This window comes from Columba livia, chromosome 12 (assembly GCF_036013475.1).
Source record: "Columba livia isolate bColLiv1 breed racing homer chromosome 12, bColLiv1.pat.W.v2, whole genome shotgun sequence".
Taxonomy (NCBI): Eukaryota; Metazoa; Chordata; class Aves; order Columbiformes; family Columbidae; genus Columba; species Columba livia.
Window position 1 is genome coordinate 5,609,358 of NC_088613.1, and position 27,400 is coordinate 5,636,757.

Here is a 27,400-nt window from a genome sequence, read left to right on the forward strand (position 1 = left end):
AGTGGTGCAAAAAAAGGATTTTGAAACCATAACTTCAGAGGTTGCAAAGGTTATGTCTGATTGCAGGATAACAAACCACCTGTACAGCCATTAGTGAGGGAAGGATGGTTCCCAGGCTGAGGGGATTGCTTGCTGTGCCTCTTCACTCTCCTCTCCTGAACATGTTGTTTTTTCTTCTGCTGGGAGCAGGCTCTTGTTTGTGAATACCTTTGCTGTTGCAAATATCAATATTGCTGCAGCATTTGGCACTTTTCAGTTAATGTACTGAACACTGGCTGAATGAAAATTGATGTGTGGTTTATACAAACCGCCATCACATCTGTGTCTTGGAAGTAAAGGTGTTAACTCTTTCTGACTTAATTCATTCAGGTTGAGGGGCACCAAGGGATTGAACCTGAAATACAGTAAATCAATAATATAAACTCTTTGAGCTTTGTGAGCTAAGAATAAACACCAACTGCAGATTGAGTCAAGTGAACCTATGCAAGAGGCATGGGGGAAATGTAGCAGTGGTGTTCTGCTATTGCAGGTCAATAAAGGCAAAACAACGTTTGGCTTTCATTACCGATTAAAAAGATTTCCTTGCAAATGTTATGAGACTAACACTGAACTTTCTGTGTGCACTGAAAGGGTAGTGTTTAGAAATTATCATCCTGCATTATCAAAGTGGAAACATGAATAATGGTGCTGCAAACATTGTTGCCCTGGCACAAGCTGGAGCAGGTCTGTCTGCCTGAGTCACGGATGGAGTGGGCACACACAGTGGGAGGACCTGTTTCTGGTGAAGATTTTCAGTCTGTGTGACAGCCCAGTAAGTGGAGGTTTGCAGGAGGCCCTGGGCTGATGATGCCCCATACCCATCAACAGCAATAGGAGCCTTTCTCTGACTCAGTGGGATGCAGGACCCCATCAGCTTTTGGGTGGACATAGTGTATTACACCAGTGAGACTCCAGTTATGGCTGAGGAGGCAATTTCATTACATATGCCTATTTTTAGGTGCTTATAACTCAAAAACATTACCCTCTTGGCAGGAATTTATCACACTTGTTCTCAGCTCAAAGCTGATATACAGAACTTGGCAGGTCTCCAGATAGCTGAAGAACAGCTGCCTGGGATGTTTCCCAACTGTGGCTTTCACCAATTAGGAAGTTTGTTTCCACACATTTTGGAGGACTTTTTCCTTCAAGATCTTACCTCGGTAACATACTACACACAGACAGCGTGCTCTTTACAGCCTCATAACTTTGGTCCTAAAGCATATTTATTCAGAGTTCTCAAAGGCATTTGTTCTCCTTGAGGAGCAATCGGGAGATATATTGGATCTATCAACATTTAGTCTATCTAAAACTAATCTATAGCTCTATAAAATCAGGAGCTGCACACCCTGAAATAAAAATTGCTTGCCTTTATTGCCACAACTATATGGTGAAGGGAAGGCAGCACAGACCGCCAGAGACTGTGTCAGGCACTGATGCTGTGGGTGCTCTGCTGACAAAAAGAACTGCTTTGTTTCTTTTATCTTTTTTTTTTTGCTTTTGCCTTTCCCCCACCACCTGTGTGATAGTTATACCAATACTTCTCTAGTGCTGTTCTGCTGGGATAGAGATTTTTTTGTGTCACAGTGAGTAAGTCTACATTGCCTTGATTGCCATGCCTGTTTTACATATTTTTTCCTGTATTTCTCTATGTACAGGAGCTTCTAGTTGGCTGAAAGGTAGGGATGCAGGGCCTGTTCATGAAACAAAATAAAGAGTTTATTTTGAGAGAAAATTTTCCTCTGGATAGAATTTACCATGGTTCAGAGAGAAAAATATTTCTTAGCACTCAGCAGTAACACTACTAGGTGGAAATCAGATTTGTTTGGAAACTGCCTGGACTCAGAAATTTGCATCCTTCTTTGCAGAGATTTAGACAGCAGAGGCATTTAACAGCTGAATATTTCCTTCAAACATATTATTTAGAGCTGGTCTGCCTTTTTCTGGATGTTTTGAAGTAAAACCTGCAGGCTGTAAAATACGTAGTCCGAGCCAGAGCAGCTAAGTCTTGAAGAAGTGTGCTGGGAAGTTATGAAGCTGTTTTCCATTCAACACTCTCAACATGTTTTGCCTTCTGTGCTGGTGAGATACTGACCCGCTTCCCAGCTGTGATAAGACAGCGATGTGGCCAAAGGTCCTGGGAGGGCTTGTGACAGAAACAGCATCAATAAAGAGCCCCGCAAACACTTTTCTGTGCCATTCCTAGAAACACTGCTGAAGGATGCTAAAGGGATTTGTTCTGGCAGTAATTTGGCTTGCAAAGTATGTTTCATATTCTCCAAAACCAAAAATATGTGTACTTCAAGAGTGTAGGAAGGTCTGTCTGGGGATATGGAGAGGGCTAGACTATGATGGGCAGCCTTGGTAGGTAAACACAAGCTCAAAGGTCTTGGTTTGTTCAGTACTTTCACCGAAAATTGCTTGTACGTTTTGGCGAGCAGAGAACCAAAGAGATTCAAACACCTGTAGGGTGCAGACTCTGCGATGGTTTGTGCACAAAGCCCAGGTGGCTGCACAGGAACTGGAGCAGAGCTGGTGGGGATGGTCCAGCCCAGATGCCATGCGGGAGTGTGGGTGCCATCACCTCGGTACCCTCACCAGGTTGGAATAGAATCATAGAACAGTTTGGGTTGGAAGGGACCTTCAAAGCTCATCTAGTCCAAGCCCTGCCATGAGCAGGGACACCTTCATCTAGCTCAGGTTGCTCAGAGCCTGGTCCAGCCTGGCCTGAGATGTCTCCAGGGATGAGGCATCCGCTGCCTCTCTGGGCAACCTGGGTCAGTGTTTCACCATCCTCAGTGTAAAAGATTTCTTCCTCATGTTCTGTTTGAATCTCCCATCTTTTAGTTTAAAACCATCATCCCTTGTCCTATTGCAATAGATGCTGCTAGAAAGTCTGTCCATGTCTTTTATATAGGCTCCTTTTTAGTATTGAAGGACCTGAAATAAGGTCTCCTTGGAGCCTTTTCTCCTCTAGGCACATGGGGTGTGCAAACAAGGAGAGAGGACAAATGCCTCTGGAAGGCAAGCAGGAGAGATGTTGCAGACAAAATTAATGGCTAAGTCAAAAGGAGGGGAAGAGGATGCTTGCATCAAAGGAACTATGGATGTGCTCAGGTTTGACTCCTGCTTGAGAAGTAGATGGGACAAATGGTCCACAGGATGCAGATGCAAGAGCCACCCCTGAATTAGAGGTCCCTGTCCCTGGGACCATGCAGCATTTCAGCAGCGAAGAGCAAGAGAAGGTAGAGATCTCCCTCCTTTCTCTGCACTGTACAGCAGAGGCTGCTGGAGGTGTCAGGGTGATGAAAAGATTGCACACTCCTCATTTTAACACCAGTGGAGCCACTATTGAGGAGAGGTACAGTCTGTGCTGTCACCACATCGTGCTATAGGTTTGCTTTGCCTTATGTTTTTTGTCTGGAGAGAGTCTCTTCTCATATTTCCCCGTTAGTCATAACTTGTGCAATATCTACAAATGCTGTCTGTGGTCTTCATTTAATAACAACCACTTGAAATGATACAAAACATCTCATTGCTCCAGTCAGATGCAGAATGGATGTAATAAACCATAACAGGCTTTCTGGAGTCCCAGAAAAATGGATCATTTTTCCTTTTAAAGCCCCACTATTAAATAAATCTGAGAGTTTCCTCGGAAATAAATATCTTGGGTTACAGTAAAAGGTCTTGCCAAGTCTAACTGGTGTTTGGAAGTCTGTAACTTTTGATGGTGCAGCCTGTACACTCACTTTCACTGCAAGAAGTTATTCTTCTTTTTTTGTTATGAGAGAAATTTAGCCCATTACATCAAATTCCAAGTATATAAAAGTGCAGCTGGCTGGAGGGGAGAGGGAGGGGAGGGGAGTGCTGCGGAAGCTTTTCCAAAATCCCATCTCTGGTTTGAATCACAATGGTGTGAAACGTCCACCTGCAAGGTTTACTATTTGTTTGTTTTCAATTTTTCCAGACGCAGGATCTAGTTGGAGCAGTTATATTTGTGTACTAAGACCATGGCACAACTCTTTCCCTACTTCATTTTTGTTAATTCTCCATTAAACTGACACTGTTTATGTTTGGTATCAAATGGATACAAATTTCAGCTTGTATTTAGCACAAGACAAAGCAGAACTGAAGGTTTCTAACAGGATTCTTTGCTACTGAATTTTCTGGGACCAAACCAACATGTTTTTGCTTTTAAATCTGACCTGCCTTCCTTTGGCATTTGTGATTTCCTCACCTCCTGTGAATAAAACTTGAAGAAAACATTTGTGTGGCTCCCTGCAGCAGGAATCAGTATATTTATAGCACCACAGAAAAAAACCCACAAACCTCTTTTTTTTTCTACTTGAAATGTCTATTTGCAGATGGCTTGTTTTTTACTATCTTTATTCCCTTTCTTCCCACCCAGAAGATACCATTTGGGCCATTAGCGATCTCAGCATTTTCTGTGCAGTTCTGCTAGATATTTTTGTCAGTCTAGAATCAAAACGGTGCCAGATGGAAACCCCATGCTCTTCATAGATGATCATTTCCAGCGTTCTTCTGCGAGGTTGTATAACATATGTCCACAAGAAATTAAAAATGTTGTTTCCTTGTATAAACTGTGTATGCTCAAGGGCACAGAGAAGGTTAAGAAAATAACTGAGGCAGGACTCTTCTGTACTTTTTAAACAAATTAATTTCCTAAAGAGAAGTTTTATTAACATTTAGATGGGTTGCTGATTTGTGGAGGGTGGTCTTGTTGCTAAAAAGCACCTGTATAGACCAAAGAAGTCATGAAACACACTAGCAAAAAAACAAAGGAGGGGTTTGTGTTGAAAATAGTAGTCTCTACAATCAGGAGTGTGCTGTTTTTCTGATTTGATTGTTGTTGTTGTTTGTTGGGGTTTTGTTGTTTTTTTGTTTGTCCTTTGCTTTTTTCTTTTTTCCTTTAGGTTTGTTGGTGGGTTTGGTTTCTTTTGGGTTTGTTTTGTTTCTTTTTCCCCCAGACACATTTAACAGTAGCTTAATGCTATTCCTGTTGATACCCATGGGAACTGAACATCGGACTTCCTCCTGAGCTGGAGGAGTTTCTCTGATTTGGGCAAGAGTTCTGAAGGTGGCTTCTGCATCAGCGTAGTAACTAGACTGAGATTTCCAACTCTGCTATTTAGATGCTCAGTTCTCATTAAATGAATAGGAACAAAACATCCAAAGCACTGTATGAGCTCTGAGAAGGTCTGCTGAGGGCAGCTGCCCCAGGAGGCTGCTGTCCTTGCTGACCATGTTCTCCTGCTTTAGCACCCACCCTTCCTGACCTCTGCAGGCTTGTCTCCTTTCATTTATGTCTATACATCAGGTCATCTCTGTTATTCAAGTACAATCCCTTTGCATCTGTTTGTATGGGTGTTTTTTTTTGTGCAAAGTGCTACAAAAATAACTCCTAATATCTAAGCTACTGAAAGAAACAGGAACTGCAAATAGCTGGAATAAACTCCAAGAAAAATAGCCAAACTTCCCTGGGTTTTTTTTTAAGTGTGGGGCTGATCGTTTTATGAACCTAAGTAGATTAACTATCTTGTGTTCATGCATGCATAGAAAGCATTTAACTTTGTTTATTGGGGGCATTTGACAAAAGGAATCAGATCATGGTCAAAAACAATGGCTTTGTGCAAGTAAAACAGTTTCATTCTGCTTTTGAGACAGGTGAGAGGACCACATGGCATTGATTACTGTGAGTCCACCTGATGGGTGGTAGCTTGTTCAGGAGAGGTAATTAGGTTGCTTGCAAACACACCATGCAAATTTTCTGTCTGCTTTACTAAGGAAAAAAGTCCTGTTGTGATCCTGCTGTCCTTCTCTGTTGAACTCGTTAATCAGCTCCAACAAAATTGGAGTAAAAGAGCAGAGATTGCAAAATATTGTTTTTCTCCAGGTTTCACAAAACCAGATAGCTAGGCAGAAAGCAGAGATTCCCGCAGAAGAGATGGTAATGAGAGCTTGAGTAATTTTAGACAACAAAGAACAGAGATATCTATGCTTGTTTGTCCTGGATCAGCCACCACTGTGATGAATGGAGTAACTGTCTGGGATGTGGGGAAATGCAGAATCAAGTTTCTGAACCAGAAAGGGACCTAACGCTGAAGATTTTTAGTGTTGGGTGATCTTTCTGACAATAAAGCTCTGTTTTTCTTCCCTGTTGGTCCATCCCACTGGTGTAAATCGTGAAGCCCTGCCAGGAAGAAGATGTGAATTGAGAAGGGAGATCAGTGCGTTTTGTTCGTTCTGATTCTTCACTGTTCGTTGGCATTGGTCTCATCCATTTTCAGACATAAGGCATCCTGCCAGTCATGAAAACGGCAGGGGTTTTGGGATAAGGAATTGCTCATTTGGGAGGGCTCTTTTGCAGATGCAGTTTATTTTAATACCTCTGTGTTTTTCTGGGCTGTTTACTTGGTCCTGAGCTGTCAAGTGCCATGTTAGGTGTTTTGAGGTTGTCAAATACCATGGGAAAGGAATTGCAAGAAGACAACTGGCTTTTTCCCTGTGTATTCAGAAACCGTTCTGAGAAGATGGGAGACTGGGGACCTTCCACGAATTCTCTGAAAATTAGCTTATTACTTGACTGTTAAGCATATTGTATAAGCCAAGTAATTAATTTTTACAGCAAACTTGTCTAGAACTTGGGCAAAAGAGCAATTAATTCTCTGGAAATAGATCCATTATCATAATTGCTAATGGATGCAAAACTCCCTCAGACACAGATGGACAAAAAAACCCTTTCATCTTTGTGATTAGGGTACCTGAAAGTCAGGTCTAGTGTGTGTGACAGGTAGTTAACCCATTAAGAACCCCCATCTAGTGCTAATTGTGGCTGCTGAGCTCCAACATATCAGATGGAGGAGAGAGCACAGGTGTCTCCTTCCCCCTCTCCCACAGTCAGTGCAGGAGCACCCACCTCATCACCTTTCCCTCTGTGTGAGGATGATCTTCCCCTGATGGGTGTAATTGGGATGTTCCTGCAGACAGCAGGAGCTGGTGAATGAATGTTATGAGCATCTCATACTAGAGAGGTGTTCACACCCTCAGGGTTACACAGACCCAGTGTGTCCTGTGCTGAGAGGACTCTGGCTCCTGTCACTAAGCCTCACCAACCAAATTTGTATAAATGATGCATTTTGTCTCTCTGCAGCTCAACATAATGGGGCTAATCAAAGGAAACAGTCATTCTTTGGACAGAAGAAGACCTTTGCTCCCTTTGTTATTGAATAGCAACTTTGCTGCATCATTCTGCAACAGATTTTGTATCTTCAGCTCGATTTGTGGTCGAAAAAGCGTTTGGGAACTCGCAGAATGATAATTAATACTTCATACAACCCAGCCCTTGAAAAACAGATAACAAAGAGCACTCAGCACTATGCAGCTGCCAAATGCCACATGTTTCCCAGGGACTTTTGTGCTCCACAGGCATGAGCCTTCCCCTGTCTCCAGAGAGCATCCTCAGCACCCCAGATCTGCTGCCCAGCAAACACAAGTCAGCATTTGCAACTGCTTAATGTGTTGCTGGTGGAAGACAGGAAGGGGCAAAGGGAATAAAACAAGAGGCTTTTATAAGAGTTGATCTGTTGCTATTTAATCTATAGTGACAAAGGCATCATTAATAGAACATAGGGCAGATGATGAGATGGGCCAGACCTCAGGCCTGAATGCTTGTGACGTCCGGGAATGCAGACAGTGCTCTTCTGATCTGTTCAGGGCCTCATGAGCACCTGCGCTGTGCTCTTCTTGAATGGCGTTAGGTGACGTGTCATCTTTCTTTTTTTTTAATTGAAAGCCTAGTATGATTCAGACCCAGCGCAGGTCCAGCTCTGCTTTTTCAAGAATGTAGTTAACAGTGTAAGAGAGAGAATACTGAAGAAAAGAGGAAAATGGGGAAATTATAAAATACTAAAATTTTTGGATGTGTTTTTTCATTGTGTTTATGATTTTTTTCATTGTGTTTATATGAGAGCACATAGCAAGGCTGCAGTCTAGAATGAAGACATCTATTTTGGGTGAAAAACCATTAAAACAATCAATAAGTAGTATTAACCACTGTAATACTGTCCTCTCCTCCAATGTATCAGGAGAATTGGACCTATAATTGTAGTTGGTGGGAGATGAACCAGCTCGACTCTTTCACGCACAGGTATGTGAGTGATAGGAACAGCTGTGCAAATACTGCAGGGTTTTGATACTGCATGACAAATGTGTTATGAAGATAACAGCTCTCCAGAAGCTGACGTTCAGCATCAGAGGCCATTATGTAATTAAAATGAATGTCAGCCTGGTGAGGACATTTATGGCCTCCACTTTACCCGACACAGAGCAAGCCTGAATCTTGCACTCCCAAGCAGAGAAATAGCCATTTACATTTCAAATGTAGTGGCACCTCTTTCCAGAAACCACAACACAGGGACGAAGTAGCCCCAGAAGTGCTCCCATGCAGGCTGGGAAGCCAGCAAAATATTGATTGAACCAAGTAATGGAATATGAATATGAAAAATTACATTCGCTAATTTGATGTGGCTGTGGAGGCTCAGTGGGCAGGAGGGCTGCATCCCCGTTTTCCTAAGACGTGGTGGAGGAAGCCGTTTCTCTGTGCTGAGGGATTACAGCCCTTTGGGATGCAGCAGCATTTGGCAACAAGTCATGAAATCCTAATTGCAAAAGGTAAGGGTTTAATTTCTGAAGTACAGCACAGTGTTTGTAAACAACCTCAGCGCTTATCGTTAGATCAGTGAGGATTCAAGGTTTACGTATCAGCAAGTGCTATGATTCCTCAAGGGACAAACACCGACTTCTTTCAATAGACCGTGTTCAAAAGCCGATGGATGGATGGAGAAGCTCAGATGCCAGAGAGCCCTCCTGCTCCCCAAGGCTGAGCTGCGCTATCTGGTAGAAATAAGGATCTTGTAATTAGCTGTGAGCAATGTTCTGAAGTGTCATCACCAGGTTATGTTGAGTTAATAAGAAGTGATATTAGAGTCCTGCAATCATGAATACCATTAAGTCATTTTCTAAGGCATTTTAAAATGGTTTAAAAATGTATCTTCTTTTTCTATAAAGCTGGGAAGCCCTTTTCTCTGTTCCTGCTTAAGGTGAGACCAAGCTAAGTAGCCACACCATGTAAAATAAGGCTGTATGGTCAGGTATGGAAAGTGATTTTTTTAAAAAGTGTGCATTTAAAGCATTACACATTAATTATGAATGCATCGGAGTTTGACCAAAGGCCACATACTGTAGCAAGCTGGGTTCAGTGTGCCTGGTGAAGCAGGGGAATTGACATGATTTTTCATGACTGTACAACCAAGCAGCAATGTTCTGACAGCATTTGGAAGCAATGATAGTTTTGGGGGGAAGTAATAGGCATCAGCCTCTCCTCTGTGGGTAATGGCACTACCGCAGGGTTCTTGGTTCTCGGGGTTGTGCTGCTTCACAGGGTTCATGGAACATGTTTTGGCTCTCTGGAGTGTGTGAAGCACATTGGCTGTTTAAGTGGGAACTGCCCTTCACACAGGTGAGAGCCCCATTTACCATAGAAAACTACTTCAGTAGTGTTGGATAACAAAGAACTGTAGAAAAAGCCATCAAATGCTTTCTTGATGTGCTTTATGTTGCTTCCTGGACACCTCCAGGAAAAAAGACTGGGTTGCACAACACTTTCTTATATTTGTCCACGTGACTTTTTGGCTCTTTCCAACCCTAATTTCTTGCTGGTGGATGCTGGCTCAATGTCCTTTCTGACCTTCCCGAATTCCTAGCATCACAGTTGAAACAGTGAGTTTGGAGAGCAAATATTTCTGTTAATAATAACCTGTTTTTCCTGGGAACAAATGCCACCCAGATGGTGTAATGGCATTTTTAAATTCTAGCTAAGTCAGGAAAGGGAAAAATGAATCAGTGTATTGGGCACAGCTCAGAAGATGGAGTAGATACTCCACTCATGGAAGTGAATGCAACAGTACTTCATTACCGGAGATGTTGAGGAAATGAATCAGAAGTCATTAGTGAAAAGCTTTAAGTTTATCCCATCTTCAGGAAGACGTAGCTCTTCTAGGTGTTCTTAATGGAAATAGTTCTCATAGCATTGCTTCGATGTCAGGAATAGAAGCTGAATTGTTTCTCAAGAAAGGTTATCTTGCCACACTAGATGTCAGTAAATACAGGTGTATCTAACATTTTTGCTCACGGAAGGGAATTTTTCAGTTGATTCAATCCCCCTTTTTTCAAGTTATTGGCTGCTGCTGTTTGTTTTAATTATCTTTTAATGGAAAACCAAATATGACAGTATGTTGTACCGTTTAACACAGCAAAAAATATTCTTAAACTGCTTATAGTGAAACTTGTGTAAATTCAATGACTTAAAGTTACTTGTAGTGTTGATTTAAATCCACTTTGCAAGGACAGCATTCAGTGGTGCACGTTTGCCTGCAGAATACAGCACCTGTCTCTCCTGTGCGCACTACAGATGTGTTTGGCTTGTTGCTTTAACAGTGACCACTGTGATTAGTAATTGGTACATTAACAGCTCAAGGTTTTTGTTTAAAACTCTGTGACTTTGTGGTGCCTGGACAGCAGAGGGGAAAACTGTGGGGAGGTAGTGACCACAGCTTTCATGGGAGGGCTGCTCTGTGTGAGCAGAGAGCCAGAGCCTGTCTATGCAGTTTTATTATATTTGTTATATACTTATAGGTGATTTTATTCTTATGACAGCAAAACTATTGCCCCAAGCCAGCAGGCTGCTGGGTCACTAGGTGGCAATGTGACATGCAGGCACACAGCAGCCGGCAGAGCTGCTCTCCAGCCCTGGGGAGGCTGCTTGGAGCATCTGCACCCCCCCACACACACTGCTTCATTTCTGCGGAGAGAACTTTTCCTGAGGACCTAACATTGGTGCTGAGCCAGAGATCTCTGCTGTAGAAGGAGGTAGGTGGTTTGTGTTTGGCCTCTGGCTCTGTTACCAGCCCGAGGTCTAGCAGGAAAACAGACAAGGGGCAGAAAACTGCTGCTGGTTGGGTAGGATGGTGTATAACACATCCTCACCCCTCTGCCTGGAGTCAAGGGCTTCCTCAGGCACAAACCAAATCTCCTTTCCAACCAGTTCAGGCCTTGTGGCCCCCTGACTTTTCCCTATAAAGACAATGCTGTGACCTGTGGCCGTGTAGGAAATTTCGACTGATGACAGGCTAGCAGCACATCCTTGCATAAACTCACGGTTTTGGGGAACGAAGAGAAAGATGCTTCTCAGGAGAAAGGAGGTGATCTGAGTACCTCAGGCAGGATCTTCTCCATGCTGTAGATGAGGGAGTTAGATGCCTGCAGAGTGTGCTTTGCGTATGTTCACACCACTTTAGCAGCTCTCTGCATGACGGTGCTCCTGCCTCGGCAGGATGATGCTGTCATTTGATAATAGCAGCATCCAGTCTGTGCCTGACACAACAATCTCTTTAGCTTTTGTCATGAGAAGACAACAGTAAGTCGCTTGCCTATGAACATCATTTTGCACAAAGGTCAGCAGGGTGTAGTTTTGAAATTAGGATTGTTCCAGGACAGTGTGTTTCATTTGCAACAAGGTTTTAGCTGAATACTCCTCAGGAAACCTTTCATCCCATTCAGAGAGACTTTCCACTCAGGCCGAATGTGGCAATAATATCAAGCTTCCTCTCTGACTGTTTCCCACAGTGATTAACACATTCTTAATGCTAGTATTTGTTCTTATTTACTGAGTGTCTTCATTTAACGGTGTCTACAATTTTTCCTGCACTGAAAGCACGAGAACTCTGATCTAACATTATACATGGGAAGGAGCAGTTCCCCAGCAGAAACTACTTGTTTCTCCCCCATTTATGTTGGATTTAAATGCATGTATCCATGTTGATGTCCTGAGGCTATCAACCACAGAAACGTTGGTCTGGAAGAGACCTTAGGAGCCCAGCTACTGCAAGGGGCATGCCATGGTCATTGCCAGCTCCTCTGTGACCCCTCCCAGTCCCTTCCTCTCCCTCCAACTTCTTATTGATGTGCAAGTGTACCGCAGACTTCCTGGAATACCATGTACGATAAATAAGTAGAATTTTTGAAAGGAATTTGGAGATTTTGTAGATTCCTCAAACCTGTGGAGTGTTTCCTGGAATCAGTAATGGAATCAGTCATTTTGCTGCACTCTCCAGTTTAATGCACATAGTCTTGTGGTAGCAGCTTTTAAAAGCTGTTTGTCTCATTAAAGTTCAGTTAACTCATTTCCAAAATTAGAAACTTTTATGATTAATGACTTGTGGTAGTTTGCTTTAAAGAAGATGCTTGCTAATTAGTTGTTCGGGGTTTTTTTTTCCAAAATCACTCCTGAGACTTGTATTACTGCCTTAGTTATGACACAGTGACAGTGATACTTGGTACTTTGAGAAAAATAATTGGTAATGATGCAATTCGTGCCTACAAGAGCTGTGTCTGAGGAGCAATTGAAAACGACATGGTTATTATAGCAAAACACAAGGAGAATGACTTTTAGTGAATTTTCCAGTGTAAGCACAGAAATTCTTGTCCATTTAAATGGAGACATGCCAGTCTAAAAGTCTTAAGATCAAGAGCACAAAGAATAGGTCACACTCTTCTTTATTTGTTTTTTCTTAACCTTTGTAAGTGCCTCTGACCTGTGCTGACATGTAAATAATATAGACACTAACCTTTTCATTGTACAGGCACTCACAACTGGAATCGTGAGTCAGAAATAGCGGTTTCTTAAACAATTATTGCCAGACACACACAAGTGAGGATGACAGCACTGGGGGTGTTATCACTGAAAGGGCATCTGAATTGCAGCACAGATGTTTTCACAGCACAGATGCTGAGTGTGGATGCAGGGTTCAGCTTGTGGTGACATCTCTCTTTCTCCCAGAGCCCAAGGAGAGGCTGTGAGGGATTAATCCTGGGTTTTACAACATCTCACGCCATCTGAGAAATGCTGTGACCAATTCTGGTGATGTCCCCAGGTGGTCTATGCTCTGTGGTTTCCAGCTCTTCTTTCTGGTTGAATTCAGAAGCCTTCATCCTGCGACTGGATCCAAGTGATGGTTTGAGGGAAAGGTGTCCACGCTGGACTGCTGCTACCCCAGCACTGGACTGTGCCCCATGGCTGGTGCTTGTCTAGGGAACACTCCTGGCTCCCTCCGAGGCCCAACAGGTCCCTCCTTGGGGCCAACCCCCTGCCAACGCATCTCTAAGGTGAGAAGTCATGCTCATCATGCTCTCAGACCTCAGAAGTAAGCAACCAAGTCCTGTTTACCAAGTATATTTACTTCCTGTGCGAGACAGTGATTCCTTTGGTTTTTTTTCTAAAAAAAAAAATAGATAAAATCCCATCAGAGCCTGGATCTTTAAGATTAGTACTTTCTAAGAGGAAAATGTTTTATTTGCTTCCCCTCTGCTTCTTTTGTGTCTTTTTTCCCCTGTTACATATCTCCTGTTTTGTTGTGATTCCCTGCTTTGAAGCTAGTTATATCAGGCTACTCTTCTTTGTGTATTTCAGCGGGATTTTTGTGCAATACTTAATTCGGTTATCTTGAAAATGACAGACTTGGCCTGTGCAGTCATACTCTACACCTCTCCTCTCCCTTTGAAAAAGAATACTACTAGCCTACTAAAGTAAGAAGTGTTTATAAAGTGACTCCACAAGTATAAATAGCTTGCAAGCAAGAGCAGCACCTGCCATCTTTGATATGTCTTGCACTTCCCACAAATCACTTGTGCGTGCTGGGTTTGATCACAGCTATTGTTTGTGCTAAGCTTCCTCCTACTCCTATAATCCTCCTATTTAAATGGATGGGATATTTTGCATATGGTAAGGATTTTGGGGATATAAATTTCAGCCAAGTATTTTGTGGACATGACATAGTGTATGTGCGTGTTCTGCCAAGGGCAGAGAAATGGAAACATTGACAAGCACCACACTTCAAATGGAAAGGATATGGCTCTTTTGAAAGTGCCTCAAGTCACGTACTTTGACTCTTATTGCTTCTTTTAAGGGGTTGCAGTTCCTTTCCAAATATAGCAGCCCTGGGTTCACGCTAAGTCTGGTGGGATCTGTGGCTTTTGGTGGGCTGGTGTGTGCTGGGCTATTGTCACATTAGTTTGGGGCAGTCTTGGGCACATCAGCCTCCCCGTGTTCCACTGCCCAACGTGTCCCTGCCCAAGGGGTCGCAGCATGCTTTGTCACCAACTTGGATGAGAGTGTCAACAGAGGCTTTGAGTCACTCGAGGATTGTAGCTGAGGCAGTTCAGTCCCAATCGCACCTCTGCTGCTGGCGGTGGCTTTGCGGGAGGGATGAGTTCTGCCACCAGATGCCTGCCCGTGCAGCCTCTCATCACACAGTGGTGGTTTCTCCTGCTGTGTTGCCTGTGGGAGGGAGTTGAAGCAGAGCATGCCCTAGTCCTTCATGTTTCACATCAATTGGTTGAGACTGGAACAAGCCCATAATGTCTAGGGTTAGACAAGAATTGGGGGAAAAAAAAACGTAAAAATCTCTTTTTAAATTGAGAGTATCTGACAGCATGAGGCTGTGCAGAGGAGCTATGGCAAATGACAGCAGCACCTTGAGAAGCAGCAATCGACTGGGGTGTCCCAGGAGGAGAGGGCCTGCTGCCCTGTTAGCGATGGCCTCTCAGATAGTCTTACAGGGGTCTGCTGCAGAGAAAGTGCTGTAAAAGTGGGGTGCACAGAGGGCCTAAGTGTCAGAGGCAACGCTTTGTGTGCAAACCCTTATAGACAGGACTGTGCAAAGCTCCTTCCCTTGGAGCAGCTGCCCTGCGCTCAGGGATGTCTGGAAGAGCAAAGCACTGAGCGGGCAGTAGGCTTGGGTGTGGTAAGCAGCTGTATTTGAAAAAGCTGCGTGTCCCAAATACCCTGATTGCTCATTACAAACATCTAGTTTAATATTTTCTTCCCCCCCCCCCCCCCCCCCCCCCCCCCAAGAAAATCCCAGCAGTGCTATCAATTGTGTTAGTTGTATAGAATAAGCTCAACAAGATCTTCCAGCCTGGGAATTGGGTGCAATCCCCTCTTGCTGAATTATTCTCTCCATTTCTTTGGTGGAGATAAAGATTTTAGTTTTTCCCATGTTGAGCTGGTAACAAAAAGCAGGGAGGAGTTACACTTTCCAGTTCAGTTGTTCTTCTCTCTTAAATAAAATCTGAGCTGTTAAGTTCCTTCTATAACTTTAGGTTTATGGGCATGAATTTTTCACTTTCAAAAAAACTGGCTATATTCTCAAACACTGAATAAAACTCCAAATAGTATTGTTGTGGCCTCTGGCACTTTCTAAAGATGTTTGCTTTATTTGGCTGTAACACTATTTTTTGTTTGTTTCTTTTTAGAATATACCACCTACTTATTTTGTATATATTTTTAATCTCATTTAGTCTTATGAATCCAACAGATAGCAAAGCCATGGCGTCTTCTTTTTTGGCTATGCCTTTTAAAAAAGCTTTAGATGAGTAGTTGTTTGTATTCACGTGCTTTTGCAAAACAAAAAGAGCCAATTTCCTCCTTTAGGATCTATGAAGACTTGAGTTCAACTGTTGATGTGATATATTCAGATTTTTTGGCATTTCGTTGTCAGCCTGTTCTGAGAAGCATAGATTTTATTGAACACACTGTTTGAACATATCACTGCTTCTCTACTGTGTTTTCCTTCAGACACAGCCAAGGTCATTTTTATATGCCATTGCTTGTAACTGCTGAGAGACCTATGGAGGGGTCAGCCATCCCAGTCAATGTTGTCTACTGTACCCAATGTGGCTTAGTTTTCCTCACTTTAAGAAGGACAAGGAATTATTTGAGAGAGTCCAGTGGAGAACAAAAAAGATGGTTAGGGGACTGGACCACCTTTCTCCTGAGGAATTGCTGAGACACCTGGGTCTGTTCAGCCTGGAGAAGAGAAGGGTGAGAGAGGACCTTATTTATGCTCTTAAATATTTCAAGGGTGGGTGTCAAGAGTATGAGACCAGACTGTTTTCAGTGGTGCCCAATGACAGGGTGAGGAGCAACAGGCACAAACTGAAGCACAGGAGGTTCCAACTAAACATGAAAAGAAACTTCTTTATTTTAAGGCTGCCAGAGCACTGGAGCAGGCTGCCCAGAGAGGTTGTGGAGTCTCTTTCTCCGGAGATATTCAAAACCCACCTGGATGAGATCCTGTGCAACCTGCTATGGGTGAACCTACTTCAGTAGGTTGGTTGGACTACATGATCTCCAGAGGCCACTTCCAGCCCCAACCATTCTGTGATTCCCTCAGGCTTGAACCTGTACAGCACAAGGTTGTTTAAAACCTGCTCATACTGTGAGGTTTTCCCTGATCTCCAAATGTTTAATCAGACCCCGAAACCCTCCCCTGTTAGTGGGGCAATATTTTGGCTATCCAAGGTTTTTCTTCCATCTTCTGCAACATGTTAGGGAGGATTTAGATAGTTCCTCCAACTGAAAATGTGCCTGATCATTTCTGGTGGTGATGTTTGGCCAATGAATCTAAAGCAAGGAGGGGGGCTTGGAGCAGTCAGCTGGTGGGACGGGCACTGGGGGCACTGCTCCCCACAGGGAAGGCAATGTGGCTGCTATTTAAATCAGCAGCAGATGTGTTGATATGTGTGTGACGTTCCTCAAGATGGCTCAGGGAGCCTGAAGTTTATAAACGATTCTTCTTCTGACTCCTGCTAATTTTAGCCTTGGAGTGTTTACAAACAGAGCTGCATTTGTCTCTGCTCCTGATCCAGAAGGATTTCAGTCCCTGCTGGCATATTCCCTAGAGGGCAAAAAAACCAGTGGGGGGATACAAAATAGTGATAGCTATTAAAAGATGCTGAAGGAGCATTCAGATTGAAGGCACAGAAAACCAAATCCTGTGGCTATAAATAATATATCTGCAGATATCATAATATCACCAGAAACTAGGAAGAATATACACCTAGGAATAATTTTGGTGGAGGGAAATGGAGAACAGGAAGCTGAGCCTGAAAGCACTGCTTCTTAGTGGTGCTCCAAGGCGGTATCTAGAAATGGCTCAGGAAAAGGCTTAAGCCAAATGGCATGACAAGAAATAATCAAGTTGCGGCTACATTTGAAAGCTGTCACCAGCACTGAGCCCGGGTGCTGCGCAAAACGCAAGGTGTTGATGCATACCAGTTATTGCATGCAACATTCCCAGTCTGAATGCACAGTTTAGCTACTGCTTTGAAATGAGGCGGGAGCCAAAAGTGAAAAGAAATAACCAATTATATCAACACAGTTCATATGGAGGTTTAGAAAGAGATTTCAAATATACACAAACCAGTTTAAAATTGTTTCCCTCTAAGAGCCATGACCTCCAAATACAGGGTTGTTTTTTTTTTAATGGGGAACAACTCCTAAAGTGTGTTTGGTTTTCTACAAAGAATGAGTAGGCAGAATCCTCCTGGGTTGGCAGGGCAAGGACCTACACTCAGTGCCAGTTTGAAGGAGAAAAGCTGTAACTACATGCTCTGCCTTGAACAAATCCAAATCCTCCAACTTACCTGATGTCTGCTTTGTAAAAAAAAGTCTCCAGGTCATGCAGCACTTGACTTTCAGAGCTAAAGCTTTGCTTCTCCTCAAAGATCAAGCTAGCTACTAGACCACTCTCGCAGCCATCCACCTTGTGCTGTAGGAATTTAACAGGTCATGAGGACTCGAGCAGATCTATAAAAACAGAAGGGAAAAGTTTTGTTGCTTGTGCTCACTCATGACACCGTGTATGTCATTCAGCTCAAGACTTGGTTGACACATGAGAAATACCAGCTGCCATCTGATTAAGCCATGTGAGAGGTTTATGAAGTAGCTACAAGTTCAGCTCAGTTGAAAATGGAAGCCCTGGAAGGAAGCCCTGGAGCCGCATGGCACGACCATAGTAGCCAGAGGAAACAGGAGAAATGGTGCAGAAGTGCTCAGTGTAAATTAGGCGAGCTTCATCCCCTGATTCTAGGTGAGTGTAGGAGCTAGCTCGTGTCTTAGTGAAGGAAATGCTAAAAAACTTCATCATATGCAGCTTAAAATTGCTGCAAGTTAGATAATTGAAGCATCTGGGATGAGCTGCATAGAGCTTTAAAGAGGAAGACAATTTTATGAAGGAAAGGTCCACAAAGTAGTAGACAGGTACTGCATTCATGACAGAGGAAAGCAACTTATTTTGTGGCTCTACAATTCTAGTGCTGCTTGATGCATAAGAGCATGTTCATACTAACAGAAAATATCTTGCTTTGTGCACTGTAGGCTTCTTGCAACACTTAGAACTTTCTTTTAAGATGAGATTCTTGAACTTATTTAATGTCTTTCCATTTTTCCTTTAAGGATCCACTCTGAACTTTAAGCATAACTGGTTTTTTAGGTTTCTTTGAGCCCCAAAATAGGTCTGAGAAACTAATCATTACATTCTTCTCTCTGTCTCTCAGACTTGTAAAGATCAAATGCTGATTAAGTTTTACCATGCTTAAGGAAAAAGTCAGGCACAAAAAATGTTACCCTATGATAACATTGCACATACAAGCCTGAAATAGTGTCAGAGCTCTACTTGGCAAATTTCCTTTCAAATATTGCTGTGTGTTCTTTTTCCTGCTGTTGCTCTATTAGCTTTCTCTGTCTGAAACTGGTGGATCTTGAGGGACGGCTCAGTCATATAATGCTCATCACAGTCTTTGCCCACCTGTTAGTGAGGTAGCCCGAGGTTTCTAATGTCAGGTCTCCCATTGCACGGGGACTTTGGGTCCATCTGAGTTTACCTCTGGATTTCAGGCCCAGATTTGGTATCATATACATTTTGCCTCCCCAGCCTCTTCTTCAAATACTGTTTTCTCTCAGCTCCACAAAGGCCGGAATGAGATCAGCCACTGCTGCCAGTCTGCATCTTAGCAGAGTCAAACATCAAAGCTTCTGTTCCAGTTCCACTTCAAAACCTGTCAAGTTTTAAAACTTGACCAAGTAGCGGAAGGAGTTGTAAAGGGAAAGCTGTGATGCACAGGATGATGGGCACTGTGAAGTACATTTTCCTCTTACTTTACACAGTAAAAAGTAGCCATAATTTGATTTGTACTTCTTGTTATTATATTCATGAGGGGTGTGGGACCGCCTTCACCCTTTGATTTATGCTGTGAATAGCAGAAGAACCACTCCTTAGTCTTTCATCCTTTTGTTTTCTGTAACAAACCTTTCACCAGCCTCAGAGAAGAGGCCTTGGGCAAAAATCTGTTTGGACATCAAGGGACCTGGTTTCAGTTATGGTACTGAATACTTCCCCCTCTTTTTCCCACTCCACCTGCAAAAGTTCAGTCTGCAGGTGCCTCACAAAAGCTGTCAAGTAACAACTTTATTTAAATTGAGTATATTCCCCACTGCCACCCCCAGAGAGGAAAAAAACCTGCCTGTCATTTTTGCAAGGTTTGAACTTCACCCACTTTGTGTGTATGTCCACATTTCTGCAAACTTAAGGGCGGCTGGATGAGGTGAAGGTAAATGGTGCAGCTGCAGCTGTGCTCAGTTGGTGTCTCTGATTTGCAGCTGTTCTCACTGGCTTCTGTCTGGCAGTAGTAACGTGAAGAGACTTCGTACAAAACTTCCCATCTTTTAATTTACCTGTGAAAGCATAGATTAGAAATAAGGAATCAGTTCAGGGTGATGAAGCTGAGTCTTTTTGCTTCCCAAGGCTAACATGCAGCTAGTGCTTCTATGATATGTCAAACCATGCAGTGCTTCAGCCTCTGTTGTCTTTATATAAACATGCTAGAGAGCACTCAGAGGCCCATTTTGCATTCTCCCATTGTGATATTGCCACCTCACGTACCTGGAAATGCGTGTTCTTCTTGTTTCCAATGTTATTCAGGTTTAGTGTGCTGGTGATAAATGGTTATTGGATGTATGGTGGCTCTGGTGTCAGATGCTGATGGTGCAAAGGAGATGAGATTTCTTAAACAGTTGCATTTCACCAAATTTGAGGAGAGGGGCAACCTCAAAAAAGCAGGCTGCCAAGCAACCATCTACTTGAGGTAATATGGGTAGGATTTTGAGACAGAAAACAACTTTTGTAGGTTTACTCAGGCTTTCCAGGCTTAATAAAAATCTGTGTAAACATTTCTGCTAAATGAAAACTTCAAGTGATAATTCACAGATTGTGTTAAATACTGTCACTGATTCTCATAAATATATTGCATTTGCCATGTGATGTTTGTGTAACCACTAGCATTCTTCAAACACATTTTGCCAAAATTCGCTTATTTCAGAACTTCGTGGTATATTTCAGGATGAATTAGTTTCAGTAAATCCAGGGTTTAAAAGCGAGGTCTGCTGTGAGCTTTTAAAAGATTTGTTAGCTGGGAATGAAGCTCTGAGATTGCATGTGAGACGTGGTCTTTGTCCATTAAACCACTACACTGTAGGCTTTTCTAGAGCCATAAGAAGAATTATTTTTGTTTTTAGACACCAAATTAGTACCGTACTCTGTTACAGAAATGCGTATCTTTGTAAACTGCGATCAATCTAGATTAGCAAATATACTGAAATGCAGAGAGAAAAGACCTTCAATACTGATCTATTTTAGAATTTCAGTAATCTGGAAGACTTTGATCTCCAGTGCTAGGGGCCTCACATCAGTGTGGTGCTTGATCCAGCAGCCTTGATCAGGATTTGCTTTGCAGTTCACAAAGCTTGATCAGCCAGAGGCATCATTGCACAGCGATGTGAGATGCTCTGTTTCCCAGGTGCTGAGCACATTCCCCAGCCCAGAGAAGCAATTCGGAGTCCCAGGGTCACAGCACAGAATGCTTGATGTCCATTAATTTTAACTGAAATTATTCACAGTAAATAGGTGAGAGATTCACTTTGTGAGAGATTCACTTTGTGCTTAGGGCTTCTCTGTTTATCAGACTGAATTATTTAGAGAAACTAAACTGCAATCTCCATACTATCCATTAGCTGGAACTCAGTTTGCATATAGCAGTTGGGTTTTGGCAATTGAAAAGAGGAAGATTCTGCACAGCAAGCTGTCTGCCAAAAAAGATCCTCTGTGTAGTGCTTAAGACTGCGTAGGAATAGAAATAGTAAAAATAAGATGGGGACCAAATTAAACATCCAGCTGAACAATGCTGTGCTTGCTAGAGAATAGGCTGTGCTTTGGCCCTGTATTTAGTATTAATTTCAGCTTTAAGTCTTTGTGGGTTCTGTTAAATCACATGAATTGTAGTAAATTTGTCCTAGCATTGCAATTAAAACAGTGGCAGACCAGGCAATAAGGAGATGCATGTTGGATTTATTTGGATGGATTTTATAGGCACCATTACAGAACAGTGGCAACAAAACTTCAGACATGGCCACTTAATCATTTACTTATTTTATCATAATGTAATAGATACCTCTAGATGCCAATATGAATATAAAAACAGAATTCGAAATGAGGAGTAAGTGATTGCATTAGTGAGACTTTATCATGTCTGGAATCTTAAATTTAAGGCCTAATCCTGTCTCACCTGAATGCAGGGAGAGTTTTACTTCAGATTTAACTGGGAAAATACAGGGAACCATCATGACAAAGCTCATTTATACTTGGACTGCTTTAAAGGCTGCTATACAAAAGAGCAGAATCTGGACCTTTTACAAACCACTTCCTGCAGAAAAGAGTAAATTTCAACTTGAGAATAAGCCAAAGAACCAAGGAAAAGCTACACCAAGGAGCAATGCCATTACTGTATCTATATGAGTTCCAGAATTGCTCAGGGGGTATATGTCTCTAGAGATATTTTATGAGGACAGGGAAAGCACATTCACGAGTATGTGTTTTATGGACAAACTGTACAACTGTTGGACATTAAGCAGCAATAATTACATTGTATGAAGGCACTTACAGGTTACAATTTCAGATTGTAAATGATACCCGATTTATCCAAGCTGGTGCCAAGTCAGAACCTTCTGGGCAATGTCTCTGGGGGAATAAATACCCTCAGCAGCGGCACAGCTCTGTGCAGCACTTCAGCTCTGCCATGCCTGTTTCCAGAGAGCTGCAAGTATTCAGAGAGCCCAAATATGACCCGCTGTGTGTGTCTCACTGCTGCAAAGGTCTCATGTTTCACTTCACCCTTGGGGCTTGTGAGACCTTGCTGTGCTTTAGGCAATCACATTTGTCCCTCTGGGCACAAGAGTTCAGGAACCATAAAAGGGTCTGTTAATAGATGATGCTGCTTTGCTGGCTTGTTGCCATTCAGTTTAGATGACTCCATCACAATCTTGGGAGCAGCACAAAAGGTGTGTAATTAGAGCAATTTACTATACTTGACTTTAAATCGTGCTCCCTCACCTAAGAGAGTCTTGAATTTAAACCCTTCCTAGCCACTCAGATGGATATGGAACACCAAAACAGCATTTGCAAGGGACACATCAGATTTGTCTGTACTAAACATCACTAAATCTTCTTCCTCTGGGTATCTGATTTATCTGGAGGTGCAGAAATTGTTGCTAATTCAGAAACTCAGAGAATGCTGTCAGTGAGAGGTACAAATTCCCTGTCAAGGCCACATACAGGTGAGTTTCTGCATAAACCTGGTTGTGGTATGTAGCTTGTGTATGAGTTCTGTCACAACAGCATCCAAGTGCTTTTCAGCTTCCAGTATTATGGCTGTAAAGCAATGAGGTGACGCTTTTCCCTTCTATAGTTGGGAAAGCAACATGCAGAGATACTAATGCTCAGATTAAAGTTTAAATATTTGTGGCTAAGTTAACAAAATTTTGTTGCAAAGCCAGACCTTGAGGGTTTTACCCCAAATCCAGAGATGTTCACATCAAAGCAAAGAACTGATGAGGGAATCTGAAGACCTAAGTCTCCACTAGAATACTTGAGCCATGAAGGTAGCTTTAAAAGTAAAGGCTGTGCAAACTGTACCCAGACTGCAACAAGCCTTCATGCAAATCCTGTTACATTTTGCATACATAACACTGTATTTTATTAGTGTTTTAACTGACACTTCTGAGCCTTGCAAACTGGTAAGGGGGAAAATGAAATCCTTTTGAAATAACAGGGTAAGCTCTCTGCCCATCAGTAGGTACAACTGCAACATACTGAGCTGCTGCCTCCTTCCAATGTTTAGTTTGAGATCATAGGCCTCATTTGGTCAGTGTAATAACTATTCCTGGAAAATTTAAGAGATCTCCTGGCAGAGGTGAGAATGGTTAATATAAGCCAAGTTTGCTGTCAATACTACACACAGCATATATCAGTAGGCTCTAGTGCTGGAAAGACCTCAGACCTGAAGTGTGAATTGTCTGTAGCTCTCATCAAATTCACTGCAACTGCCCTAGAAAACCAGGATCTAAGATGTACGAACAGCTGAAATCTCCTTGCTGGGGCTCACTGGCTAGCTCTGACAACATGGGCTCAGCTGAACAGAAGAATCCCTCCTTCCCCACTCCTCTACTTCCAGCTCTCCGATTTCAGTGGTCCAGGTTCGACTGGAGAGAAACAGCCCAGAGAAAGCCCAACTTTTTGATCTTCCTGGCAGGTTTCTGAGGTGTTAAAAAAAAAAAAAATCACAGAAAAGGCTCAAGTAACAGCCTTATCTTGAGAACATCCTACGTCCACTATCATCAGAGAGCTTACTGAATCTCTGTGAAGCAAAGCTGACCCTGCCAAGACAATTTCTCAGTTCCACAAAGAGAGCAAGGGTTGTTCATGGTGCAGACAGATGCATGAAGGGCTGGAGAAGCTCTGCTTGAGGGACTTGTGGTTCAGTTTCGTGCTTTGAACATTTCTTAGGGGAAAGTCATTTAATAAGTACAAATTCTTCCAAGTGGCAGCTTTGATCCTGGCTCTTCAGTCGTAGCTTATAGAGCCCTGATTTTTGTAATCATAACCGATCTCCAGCCACCTGTGTGAGGTGGGAATGGCACTTTACCCTGCACTGTGGGCCAGCTTGTGGCTTATTTCCTCGTTTACCCAGGTGATGTCCTGTCTCCTGGCAGCTCAGCTACCTTTCTCTTGGGGCAGGAGCACTGCCGAGACCCCGCTGGCCACAGTAAGCCGATCTGCCTCCAGCTGTCCCCGGGGCTGGGCTGGAGAAAAGGGAGAGTGAAGGGGGAGGAATTCGGCTCCGCTAAAAATAGCGGCCGCGCAACCTCGGCGGTGCTGCCTCTTTCGGAGACCCCCAGCACTCCAGTGCGGGGACTGCACTTGCGGGCGAGTTGCGCCTCCAGTCGTAGGGCCTGGATAAGAGGAGGAGAGCCCAGAGGCCACGGGGAGGGCCGTGCCCTGAGCATGTCGTCCTTCCCTGCCTGTCTTGGAGGTAGTCCATAGTGTCCCCCCACTCCAAACAGGCCACTTTAGGGGGAGATGAGTGGGTTCGGTTGCCGCAGCGAGGGGCTCCCCCAGGCACTTCAAGGCTGGCTCTTTCCAGGACTTTATTTTAGGCGCTGCCGAGCAGAGCCAGGCTCCAAGGGGAGCCGGCTGCATCGGGTTTCCCCCGCCCTACCTCCCTCCCTCCCTGCGTGGCCCGCGGTGGGCAGAGAATGGGTGGCCGCGAACTGCGCTCCCTGCCCCGACGGCGGCCCCTGTCGTAGGAAGTTTCGTTCCTGCTGAGGAGGACGGGGCGAGAGAGAGAGGTTTTGTCGCACAGGTGAGAGGAGCTTCGGCTGCTCTTGGGGGGGGTCCCTTCCTCCTCCCAAAGAGGGAATGGGAGAGGGGGCCGAAGTCCTCTCTCACACCCCGGGGCAGAGCAGCGTGGCTGGGAGCGGGACAGCGCAGGCTCTGCCCGTCCCTCAGTTAAAGGGAGCCCGATGCCTCTCTTTTCCCTCCAAGTCTCCCCCAGTGTCCTCTCCAGCCTTTCGCACTGCACGACGGCAGTAACAGGCTGCCGGGCTCGGGACTGGGCGATGTTGGGAGCTACTACTCCGCGGCCAGAGCCTCCCCTTTGTGGGACTGGGGGGTTGGGAGCGGCTCCCCAACGGGAGGGCAGGCTGGGTCTGTGCTATTCCCAGCCCGGCGCTGGGACACCGTCCCGGGGCTGGGCGGCGGCAGGGATGCGCGTTGCCCCCCCTCGGTACCGCTTCAAGGGAGCTCGGGCTGGGTGATGGGCAGGGGGATGCGCAGACGAGGGAGGGGCTGGAGGGGCAGCTCTAGCTCCAGCTCTCCTTGCTGCCGGCGAGCGTAAACCTGCCGCCTCTTCTGCAGTGCCGGGGACTCGCGTCCTCCTCCTATCCGCGGCTGCAGCTCTGCTGCTCCGTCCTATTATTATTATTAGGGGAGGATGCGAAAAGGAAGAAAAAAAGAAAAAAGCCAAACACAAAAACCAACACACCAACACACAAAAACCAAAGTCCCCCCTCCCCCAGGTTAGTGGGACTTCCAGGACCGGCTGCGCTTCCCTGGCCCTGGGGAGGGGAGGCAGAGCCGGGGAGGCGGGGGGAAGGAGGGGGCCGGGGCCAGGCAGGCACAGGGAAAATCGCTTTTGTCTCCGGCACGGCGAGCGGCGCAGGGGCTCGGTGCTGCGGCTGCCGGAGCCCCCCGCTCACCGCCCGCTCTGCTTCTACAGGCACCGCGGCGGCGCCGCCGGACTCCGAGGCTCCGCGCCGGGGAGCGGGCAGCTCGCCGGCTCCTCTTCTTTTTTATTTCTCCCCCGCTTCTGTTGGTGTTATTTCTGCCTTTTCGGCGTAGAGGATCCCCCCCACACACGCACGCTGTCCCCCCGCCCGAGGTTTCTTTTGAGTCCAGCTGGAATCCGCGACGCTCCTGGGGATTTTCCCACCCAAGCTGGGGTCTATGAGCGGGAAGGTGATCAAGCCCAAAGAAGAGAAAGATGCTTCCAAGGGTAAGGCAGGCGCAGCCGCTCCGATAAACAGCATGTTCCCCGGCCCGATCGCGGACAGCCCGACCTTACTGGGCTGGGGGGAGGGAGGGCGGGGGACACCGCTCCAGGGAAAGTCCGTAGCTCTGGGGACCCCCGCCCCGGGCACAGGTGGGGAGTCGGCACCCGGCTGTGCCCGGCGTGCGGGGCGCTGCACCGGCACCTCGGCACGGGGGAGGGTGGCCCGGCTCAATGCGGCACCGCCGAAAGTAAGTGCCCCCCCCCAGCCTCCGCCGGGATGAGCCGGCTGGGCCTCGCTTCTTCCCCTGCCACTGGCCGGGCGGGTGCTCGGCGCTGCAGGCGGCCCCGGGCCCAGCTGGGGCGGTGGAGCGGGGAAACCATCGCCATGGAGACGCGGAGCCGGGGCACCGCCGGTGCCGAAGGGGCGGGGGTTGCATGCGGACCCCCCCAGCCCCCCGTTGGGGCTGGGCACCGACCCGGCTCGCCCTCAGGGGCGGCTGGAGGCATGCAGGGGAGGGGGTGCCCGCTCCAGGGGTGCATGCCTGGCGGGGTACGGTGCCCCGCTTGCGGGGGTGCATGCAGGTGTCCCTCTCCGGGGGTGCATGCACAGGTGGCTCTGCCCCCAGCTCGGACGGGCCCCCCATCCCCCGCCGCTCGCTCTGCGGTGTTACCTGCGCTCAGGGGTGTAGGGGAAGGTGCGATCAGTAGCTGGTGTGTGTGCGCTGGGTTTGTCTCCAGCGAGTAGTTTTTCTGTGTATTTGTAGATAGGTCTGTACATCTGCTCAAACGTGCATCTGTGCGGTGCTCTTGGGATACTCAATTGAAGGGTGCGCTCTTGGCCTCCCGGGAAGAGGAAAAAACTGCTCCTTATTTACTAGTTTTATAAAACGTAATGAGCGCTTTCCTGTCATTTAGTTCTTTAGCAGCCTGAGAGATCAAATCAAAACAGTTCTCATTATTTTTAAAAAACTTTTTGGTGTCTCGATTTTGAAAGTTTGTGTTTAACACTGGATTGTTGAGACCTTTTTCTTTAATATTCTTTTCCCCCTAACTCTGCCTTTGCAGATCTATGTTATGTCTTTTGTTCAAAACCTTAGTTTTCATAAGATTTTTTTCTTTTTTATTTCTCCCAGCAACAAAATAAAGTTCACAATTAAGAAGCATTGTAAAACCTTATATTTTCTAAGTATTTTTTTTTTTAAGTCTTTACATTATTTTCTTTGACGTTGAATGCTTTTTTTTTTTTATGGTGGCCTTATTCACTAAGATGTTCTTTAAATAATTTATTAAACGATGCAGAACAAAAGATTCCCACCTTTCTGAGGAATCATTTTGCATGATTTAGAACTGTGTTACAATCCTCCACGTAAACAATCTACCATACTTGTGCTATACTTGCTTGAAAGCTTATTTTTTAAAATCAATCTTGTATATTCTGTTTCGTGCTACAGTCACAAGTTTTAATGACATTTTAACTTCATGTTTCAAACTGCCTGTTTATAGGGGG

At 44.8% G+C, this 27,400-nt stretch overlaps 1 protein-coding gene and 1 long non-coding RNA gene across 8 annotated transcripts in view; one reads left to right on the plus strand and one right to left on the minus strand.

Moving 5' to 3' along the window:
- FGF13 (fibroblast growth factor 13) overlaps nt 1-27,400 on the plus strand; it is a 308,880-nt gene that overhangs the window by 43,442 nt on the left and 238,038 nt on the right. For 2 of the 7 annotated variants that reach the window (XM_065077511.1, XM_065077516.1), the window contains exons 1-2: nt 24,555-24,705; nt 25,621-25,896. The exons of 1 other annotated variant lie outside the window; for it this stretch is intronic. In XM_065077511.1, coding sequence (XP_064933583.1) covers nt 25,848-25,896 — 49 coding nt within the window. In that variant the 5' untranslated portion in view covers nt 24,555-24,705; nt 25,621-25,847. Of the gene's footprint in view, nt 1-24,554; nt 24,706-25,268; nt 25,421-25,508; nt 25,897-27,400 lie in introns of those variants that run through there. 4 more of the 7 variants (XM_065077518.1, XM_065077514.1, XM_065077510.1 and 1 more) reach the window with 4 other exon arrangements.
- Nucleotides 12,654-26,728, minus strand: LOC110357497 (uncharacterized). Its single transcript, XR_010475626.1, has 4 exons — nt 26,565-26,728; nt 19,477-19,687; nt 17,599-17,761; nt 12,654-13,388 (listed from the first exon to the last, which is right to left on the minus strand). It is a non-coding gene; the product is annotated as an uncharacterized LOC110357497 (long non-coding RNA).